Raw genomic sequence first — 9,982 nt, forward strand, 5'->3', positions numbered from 1 at the left:
CATTTTTCAACCACTGCAGTAGCTGCTTTCAGGACTAATCCTTCCACTAACGGCATTTCTGTGCTTCCTGGATGCTTTTTGCCTCATTCTTGTTTCCTCCCAAGACACAACTCTGGGAGGCAGGGTTCACCCATAAGGTAGATCAGAGGTGTAGTCAAAAAGCCTCTCCAAGGACAGCCTGCAGTGATCACGAACACGCTGGCAGCAGAAAACTCCAATGGATTCAGTGGTTTAACACTCTTAAGAGAGAACTGGTATCCCATTCATGAGCACCAGCTAAAATCATTTGCCACCTGTCATTAACGGACAAAGCAGAGCAGTCTCTCTCTTTTCCTGGCTAGGAGCTGCCCAATGCATGGACATAAGTTTGACCAGTTACACACAAGTACCAGTCAGTCGCTGTACAGAAGGTTCTTGTCAGAGCACAGCTGGTCACACACACAGAATCGATGTGCCTAAAGATCAACCTTAACATTATCTTCATTCTAGTAAGAAACCTCATAAATAGCCACTAGTGAACAAATCCCACCGGTGAGAAGGAGGTACCTCCTGCTCCTTATCCTCTTCAGAAACGTCTTTGTAAGATAAGTACATCAGTCTCTACAGATCAGATTTATACATCGATCAGTGACGGTTTCAGTCTTGGACTCCTCACAGAGGAGGTGCCCATCTATTACAGGGGCTGTTGAAATGTGTGGTTTTGGAGCTCAGAAATCATGTATCCAGCAACTCTGTTCTTCTCTTCTGTCCATCAAAAGCAGATGTCAGTCACTGGAAAGCAGACTAAAAGAGTACAGATCTACAGCCTCTGATAATTTCCACCAGTGGGAGAGCCACCCTCCTTTCAGTGCAAACTCCCCTCCCGTGTGCTTCTAGCTCGTGCTTTCAGCCACCAAGCAGACAGCAAAAACGCCGGCTATTTGGGATTAATAACTCAGTGTTTCAAGCTGATCTCTCTCGAATAAAAGGATCGGGTGGCAGAAGGGATGAAAACACGAAGCTAGCTTTCTCATCTACAGAGAAAGGAAGTTACTCTCTTTTCCCGGATATAGTGTGGTCTCAAGCGTATAAGAATCTATGATTTTCAAGGAGAAAAAAGAAAATATTTTTAAAAATCCAACCATGGGTGGGCCATGCCACTCAGTGGACACCTTAGGTGCTCACAGGGCTCCTGGACATGGCAGAGTGCAGCTACAGCCTTTCTGCTCGCTTGGGTTCACCAAGGCAGCACCTCCCAAGGGACGAGCACAGCAGCATGCTGCCCACCAGACAACGTTGCCTGGTTGAGAGAGCTGACCCAGGCCAGGGAGCTGCCACCTCCCTGCTAAGTGTTGCTCAAGTTATGCAGCAGAGCGCCGGGTAAAGACAATGTGCTGCTGCAGCTTTCAACACGCCACTCAGCACTGTTGAAGAATAGAGGTTCCTTTAGATCTGAATGTCTGAAAACTAGACATCTGAACAAGTATGAATTTTGAGCTAGGAATGCTCCCGATCGTTACAGCACATGAACACATATTTTACAGCACTGTTTCCAAGGGAAATATGGCAACACACAGAAGTGGTTCCAATTACTTTAGTGATCTACTTACCTAAACTATCAGGACTATCAATTGAAAAACACATAAGTATAACATCAGTATCTGGATAAGAAAGCGGTCTAAGTCGATCATAGTCTTCTTGTCCTGCTGTATCCCACAAAGCCAACTCAACCTGCAGAAGGAAGGGAAGGCAGTTAGCCAGATCACCAGGGAAGTTTTGATTCAGAAATCACTAAAACCCAAGAGAAATGGATAAAATATTTCAGTCAACACCACTCAAATGAGACAACACAAACTGCTTTGACAGGAGAACCATTAGAAATTCTATGTTCCACAACTCCAAAAATCAATTTATTACAGCCTATGAGACTTTTCTATCCATGACCAGTGTCAATTCCCTGAAAGGACATAAAAGCTACCGTCAGAAAAGCAAGACAGAAGAACAGAAGGGAATCAGCTCCAAGTGGCCAGGAATCTCTCTGATAAACATTCCAGAAATACCAGTTTTCAGTCAAAGTGGACTCTCAAAGTATAAGCTTTTCAGGATTAGGCACATTTTCAATTGGTTTACAGCTGGGACCTGTAGTGACTAAGAAGCATCAAGATCATTCTTATTTGTGTACAAATTCATTAAAACACCATCACAGCAAAAATTTACACTCCCAGTTTGCTTTGAAATAAATCTGATTTGTGTGAAAAGCTTCTGTTATTAAGAACTGAATAAAGTAGCTAACGTTCTCCGTATTTCTGCTTACAGTGGAGCTGGGGGAGAATGCCCCAAAAGGATTGCTTAAAACTGAAGAAATGGCCAACATTTAAACTAGGAAATTTCAAAACTGTAACCAAGCTCTTAAGGTATACCCCTGCTTGAGATTCACGGATGCGTCCGTCTTCGGAATGCAGTGGGCTCCTTCTTGTTTAAAGTCTTACACTCAAAATATCCAGGAAAAAAGTCCACAGCAGCTGAGATAGAGAGATGGGCAGAACCGGAACCCATATACCGGCTGCACATAACTCATAGGTCATGCCCCCTGCTCGCCCATTTAGAGATGCAGAGATTCAGGCAGAAGGGAATGAGGAAGTTTGACTAGATGATAAGAGATGGAAATGGATATTGTACGTATATTGTATTTTAAACAATAGTCCTTAGAGTTTAAGATAGAAACTGTCACCTGGGGGGAAAACCACATTCTAATATTAGTGTACAAGTAAATTTCTTTTTACTCTTTCACATTACAGGAGAGAAAAGCTCTTTTTAGACTCAAATATCATGAACTATCATGACTAAAACCTCGAATAATCCATATCTGTAACACTTGGGAATAGATTTTAACATGAAGCCCAAAACTAGCTCAAAGAGTTTTTGCTCAAATCAGGATCGAAACTGAGCGGTATCAGTTTGACACTGCATCTCAACTAGAACTGGCTGAAAGAAGCCCTGGCTGTACCTGAACCCACAGCAAAGGCCCATGTTGCAGCAAGGGGTGCAACAGGGAAGCTCGGCCCCCTCAGCACCAACACCTGCCGCACGCTCGACATGAGGACCCATGGCACTGAGGCCAGCTCCACGCGGTTACAGTAATAACACAGACAGATGGCACAGCTGCCTAAAAGGGTTTGAAAATGGTTGAGGTTTCAAGGTGCAAAGTTTCTGCTTTGTGTGTTTCTGGAGAATCCTGGAAAGCGACAACTAACCCACTGCACACTACCTTGCGCGACAAACGTGGAAGGCAGCCTAGCCAGCGTTTGGAGAGCAGCCCTCTGGAAACTGCCTCCTGGAGCGGGTGTCTGGCACATTTGCTTCTTTGGCAAACAAAAGGATTCAGAGGTCACACAGACTGAAACTTGGTTTTTAGAATATTTAAAACTAAAATGAAATATTTTAATGATTAGTTTACTGAAATACAAACTAAAAATGAAGCTTAGTGAGCTGTGGGTACGCTTGGCTGCTAAGAAATGCGTTCCTTCAGACAAGTAGGACAGATGATGCTGAGGTACACTACAGAAGTCAAATCCCTTTGAAGCCCGTCAGTCACCTCTTCTGAAAAGAAGACGACTTCTGCACTTTGCCAGGAGTACGAAAAACAGACTCTCTGGAACTAGCTTTTGTTAACCACACTACCAGGTCCCTACCAAAGCAGGGACTCCACTACACGATTCCAAAGGCAAGCAGCCCCCCATGTCTCAGCATGCAGGTGTGTCTGAACTGCTCCATCCCCTCCCACCTACTGCAACATTTTACCTGGAGTAACTGTATGGCGTTTAGAATCTCAACCCGTGTAAGGTTAGAAATAGGTCGTTAAACAGACATTGGATGTGAGCAGGTTCTAGCAAACCAAGTATTTTTTTCCAGAGGAACACAATATTTAAAAATATATTTACAACATAAGCACTAAGCAAGTGTGCTAACAACTGAGAGAAGATCAGAGATCTCCATGCCATTCTGAATAAACACAAGTTCACTTTAACTGTTACAGAAGGGTACACATACCTGCTTTCCATCCACTTCAATATCTGCTACATAATTTTCAAAGACGGTGGGAACATACACTTCAGGGAACTGGTCTTTGCTAAATACAATCAGCAGACAAGTCTTTCCACAGGCACCATCACCCACTATAACCAGCTTTTTTCGAATGGCTGCCATAGCTGAAAAACAAAAGACAACTTATTATTTCTTCCGCTACAGCTTTTAACTGAGATGCTAATAATTAACAACCACTGTTTTCAATTAATAAGAACTTTTAAATTGGGGCTACACATCCCTTAGAGACACAGACAGGTGTGAGTTCAAATTCCCATCCTTTTGAGAAAAACATTCCCTAGCACTTGTCAACACACTAGTGAGCCACCGAGTACAAAAAAAAAAGAGAGAAGTTCAGCAATTAGCATTTCTTGACCTGTTATAAAGGTGAGATAGGAACATCCAGGGACAGCAAGTGAGCAAGCAGCACTGTCCAAGAGCACCTTCTGGAAAGCGTCTTCTAGGTAATCAATCAGTAAGAGATGCTTCAAGGCCAGTAACATTTTCTTGTCACCTTGAGTTGTCTTAACTACGAAGTGCCAGTCAGCTGCACTGAGGAGCGCCTGCTGCCACGTCAGAGCACCAACAGAAGGATCTCAAAGTAACCAGCTCATCCTTTCCTCGAATTGCAGCCTCCACACTGCAGAGGATTCTGGAAGGACACTTCCCATTCCTTAATCCGCTTTCCTGGACACCACGGTTACCAGGTTAATATAGCCTTACCAGGTTAATATAGCTCACATGAAGTGGGGACACAGAGGGAGGCACCATCCTGGTGCTCCACTCAGATCGCTGCTGTTTAACGTATCGATTTGTACCAGGACCAAACAAATCCAAGGCTTGCTCACGTGCAACTCTGGCCTTGAACAGATGGTATGGAAGCTTGAAAGGTTTAACAAAAGCCTAAAGTCAGGGTGGGACTGAAGATGATGACTGCGTTGGATTTGGCAAACTTCTACCAAGTCACAGGCAGCTCAAACAGTATGGATAGGCATCGGTTGTTCAGCATCACTTCCCTCAAGTGAACGCGAGGCGGGCGACACAAAGATAGCAGGGAAGGGTTCAAGCCCACCTGATGGCAGGGGGCCTTGGGACCCCCAACAAGATGTTATGGACACAGCAATTTATACGGGCCTAAAGAAGACTGGGTGAGCACAGGGGAGAAGCTTCCTGTGCGAGTTGCAGAACGCAGAACCCACGGCTGCCTTAGAAAAACATCCACAGTAAAAGTACTTGGAGGCAGAGCGAGTTCTATGTGCCCGCTCTCTTCTTTCTTTTCCCTAGGCGTTTATTTGTGACCACTGCAGGAACAAGCCAGAGATTTATGGAGCGACCTGGCTACAAGGGACTGGAATGAAGATGGAACCATAACTGCTTTCTTCTCCATAACATAAAGGCACTCCAGGGGAAGGTGCTGAGTCATCCCATGAAGCTTCCTGGAAACAGAGCAAACAGTAACACCACCATAATACCTACCACTGCGTGACCAAAATACCACAGAGGGAGCGCCCTTGTGAGTTAACTTTTGCCATGACAATCCCAGCACAAAGCTTTGAGGACAACTAGGGCTGCTGGCAAGGGGAGCAGGGCTCAAAGAAGCACAGAAGGGAATTAAAGGACATAGTAAAAACATTTTCTCTTTTCCACCTCTCCTCTTGCCTTACGAAATTAAGTAAAAATGTAAAACTAACCATCTAAAACCAGCCTTTAGTACCACTGGGTGATGGAAGAAGCAGTGGATGTTACAGAGATTCTGTATCTCTGCTCCAAGTGCAAACGGAGAAGGACCATCAAGCAGCAAGGCCTCAAGGACTTGTGGAGCACAGCTCTGACAGACACAACTGCCCAAGTAATCCAAATCTATCTCTAAAATTAGCTTCTTTAACCTTGTGAATATATATGTACACACATTCAAGTTACCTTAGGGATCTGTGGTTATTTTTACATTTGTGGAAGGTTTAAAATGATCCAAGCTTTAAAATGTTTTCTTCCAGTGGTTTTAGCAATGGTAATATTTGATTTTTTACAGAACTGGAAATCATCTGCCCTTTGTACCAAGTCAAGATCAACTACTTGTAAGTTCCACCTACTGTCAGCTTTGTCTAATCTGCCGTTCAAAAGTGTAATGCTGAGTCTTACAAAACCTCTGAAGCTGTCTACTCCTGTGCTCCATAATATTTACTATGAGAAAATTTTCCCCAATGTGTATCCTCAGCCTTCTTTGATGTATGGTAAGGCCATTACTATTCATCCTATTTGTCATGGACACAGGAGAACAAATTATTCCCTTTCCCTTGTGCACTTGAGAATACATGCCTTCATTTAGTCTTCTCTTCAGGCAAAACAATTCCAGTTTATTCAAGCCTTTTCTGTAAATCGTATTTCCTAGACCTTCCTGTTGCTCCCTTCTGGGCACAGTCCAACTGGCACAAATTTACCCCAGCGCAGAGCCCAAAAGCTGAATCCAGTATTTCACCTAGGGCTTTAAGAACATTAACTAGAGCTGAAGGATTCTTTTATTGATCTTCCAGGATATACCGTTGCTTAAACACCATACTGGAAGTGTATGTTTGTTTTTTTTTTCTTCCCTAGAAGACAACACTTGATACATACAGCTTTTAATTCAGAACAACTCCCAAATGTTTCTTCGTTCGGACCGCTGCACAGTTGGTTGCTCTTTATTCACACAGCTGAATATTCTATAATCACGCTTTTATTTACACTTCCTGACTGCTGTTTTATTCTACCTGTAGGTTCTTGTTCTGTCCGCCAGCTAAATCACAGGCTTTCTCAGATTCAAGTTTAATAGTCATGATTCCCAGATAATTATCTAGGTCGTTGATGAAACCACACTGGAGACAAAGTAGGTGGATGATGGAATGGGATAATCTGTTCTTCCTCAGTATCCTCCCTCCTTCTCCCTTCTGTACTAGTGGCTGGGGCTCTGGCCCTTGATCACTCATGTCACCTGCAGTAGCACCCAGGGTAGGTGACTTTTTCAGCATCACCTATGGATAATTGTCTTTTTTTTGTGGATTATCAGATCAAGTCCTCTTTTATCTTCCTCTAACTGACTTCTGTCACTCTAGAATTTTTTTGAAGTGTTCCTTGCCAGTTGAATCTCATTTTACGCTTTGGCCTTCTACATACTTATGCCTAACGTCTGCAAGAAAACTGCAATTCCATTAAAAAAAAAAATGTAACTTAAGGTAGCGTTTTCTACAAACCCTTCCCTAAAAAAAAAAAAATCTTGAAAATTTCATTTTTATATATACACACACATTAAAAAAAAAAATTATTTCAGGAGCCTTACTTTATCTCCTCAATTATCTTTTTCCTGAGAAAAGCCAATTACAGAACTCCCCCTGCCTGAATCTTTCCTGAGATCTGTTGACAGTATTTGGACCCAATGTGGAAAGCCACTCTGGCAGGCGCTGTGCCCTTCATCAGCAGTGCATGTTCAACCACTTCCTTCCCACTGCTTCGGTTCCATCCCCCGAGACTCTCGCTGCTCAGTCTTTTATGTGCAGGACAGTAACCAGCACATCTCAACCCTGCTGATCAGTCTCTTCTGTCTAGCACATCAAACATCTATGTAATTAAAATTCTCTCATCATCAAGTTCTAGAGCATCCTGCCAGATGCTCATAAGAAGCCTCAACCACCTTATCTTTTCTTGGCAGCCTGTGGCACTCTCATCTTTTTTACTTCAGTTTCATGCGTTACCACAGAATTCCTTCTGCATAACATCCTTGGAACAAACATGTTGTACAAAATTCAATTCAGGACACAAAGGTCACCACTTATATCCCTGAAGCTTTCACTGGCCTCCAAAGCCAGTGCTTTTTATTTGCTTACCTCAAGCATTCTCCTGGCTACTTTGTTTATGGAACCCAACAAATTTTCAGAAACAGCTCAGATTATGCGTGCTGGGCAGACACAGATGCCTCAGGGTGTCAGTTCTGCTCACTAGATACACCCACCTTGGAAGGAAGTCACCAAACATCACAACCACTTGTTTCTTCCTGACACGAGTGGTTACAAACTTTACAGTTTTATAGTAGTTGAAGTTTCTTCTCTGGTCAGATTGAACCCTCACTTGCTGCCAGAACAACAGACTTCACTTCTGCTCAACCGGTGGATGTTCAAGGATGGAACGCCACTGCTGGGCCTGCACCCAGCTTTCTTCTCAGGACAAATTCATCTTGTCTGTATCACTGAAGGTCTCCATGCATACGGAAAATGTTCTAGTGGTGCTACAATGTCCCAAACTCCCCTATTTGGTCTTCATATTTTAGCAGATATCTAGCCACAGCAACCATCATCCATGCGTTAGCAACCTTACAGTAAGAATTTCCCAATTCAGAGGATTCAGTGTTCAGATCAGTATCTCCGAGCTAATGATTTTCAGATAAAATAAATACACTCCTACCCAGTGAGAGATCGTCAGGTCTGGCAAATACTCTGAAAAGCAACATCTCCAAAGTACAACAGAGAAAAAAATGGATCCCTTAGAATGCAGCTACGCCTTAGCAGTGCACATCACACAGACAACACTAACAGTGTTCACAGCAGTCACGTCTTTCTGCTGCATTTTGACATGCTCTGGTTTTCCTAATCAAGAATTTTGAGCCTAAAACATCATTGAATTTGGAGCAGCACTACAGGGGAATCAAAAAGCACTTTGCTGCCTGAAAAGTTTCATTTAAGATGTACAATACTTACATTACTGGCAAGTTAGCGTTTGCTGCGGCACAGCCTATCACCAGCAAGCATGTGTCTGTGTTTAGAGGTAAAAAACGTACGTGAACTGCCTAGGAGGATATTACAAATAGACCAAATCTAAACTACTACTACCTCACTGTAACTAAAGAAACATAAGTACTACATGTTCATCTTTTTATGCAATGCACAGAGCAGGGAGAGACCAATAAATCCAGAGAGCTGCTGGAACAGCATCACTGATGATGCACACAGAGCATTGAGCAAGAAATATTCTACCCCAGTTAGCACAGCAGAATGGCTGCAGTGATCTTCTAGGGGAATCTGCGCTGTCTTCTGCAGCAGGACAACAGATCTGCAACTTCTACTCCTCAACGAACCACCCCTGCCACCTTTGCATTTGTAGGATACTTAAAACCAGCCAGTCTGCTAGATTCAAAGTTAGAATTCAATTAGCTAGAATTCTGCTAGACTCACAACATGACTCAAGTGACTCATCTCAATGGAAGAGATTCAATTCAACTGTTCCTCAACCTAGGCCAGTGCCTCTCACAGGTATTACAAGCGCTTTAGACATCGTTTACTCAATCCCACTAATGTTACAGAGGGTTACAACACAAGGAGCTCCTGTTTGCTGAGAGTTGCCACACTAATATCCTTGTTACATGAGGCTGCTACTTCTAAGTGCAGCGACGCTCCCAGACTCATGCAGCATAAAGCCCTGCTTGTTCAGAGAATCTAGAAAATACTCCAGAAGAATGAGAAATGGGGAAAATACTTTTCCATGTTTTAAACATACTCTCCCCAAGTATTGTTATTTATTGCCTTGTCTCTTAAGCATGCTATTTATTTTTCCAAAAAACAACAGTGCCTTCTCTGCTGCAAATCCCAAGGCCACACAGCACGAGTGAGGACTGTGGAGATGCTGTTGACATTCTGAAGTTGGATAAGCTGGTAACGAACATGCCAGGTTTGCCTGACTTGCTCTGGATCTCACCTTGGAGAAAGTAATAAGGTGGAAGAAACAGCCCTTTACCATCACACAGGTATCCCAACTGGATTTAATTTCAATTACCAATCAACTATTACCAACTTCCTATTGCCTGCTATGCCATATGGGCAGATCCCTTGCATAATGCACAGTTTTGTCAAAAAAAGATGTGGACTATTGCATGTGCCGGCAAGAACTCGGCAAAAGC

At 43.2% G+C, this 9,982-nt stretch overlaps 1 protein-coding gene across 1 annotated transcript in view; it reads right to left on the reverse strand.

The window, feature by feature from the left end:
• RHOA (ras homolog family member A) overlaps positions 1-4,190 on the reverse strand; it is an 8,357-nt gene extending 4,167 nt beyond the window's left edge. Inside the window, exons 1-2 of the mRNA XM_010137736.1 lie at positions 4,030-4,190; positions 1,590-1,710 (exon numbers count right to left, since the gene is read on the reverse strand). Of these exons, the coding sequence (XP_010136038.1) occupies positions 1,590-1,710; positions 4,030-4,185 (277 nt within the window). The 5' untranslated portion in view covers positions 4,186-4,190. The remainder of the gene's footprint in view (positions 1-1,589; positions 1,711-4,029) is intronic.
• Positions 4,191-9,982: the final 5,792 nt, after the last annotated feature.

This window comes from Buceros rhinoceros, unplaced genomic scaffold, assembly GCF_000710305.1.
Source record: "Buceros rhinoceros silvestris isolate BGI_N320 unplaced genomic scaffold, ASM71030v1 scaffold27496, whole genome shotgun sequence".
NCBI classification, from domain to species: Eukaryota; Metazoa; Chordata; class Aves; order Bucerotiformes; family Bucerotidae; genus Buceros; species Buceros rhinoceros.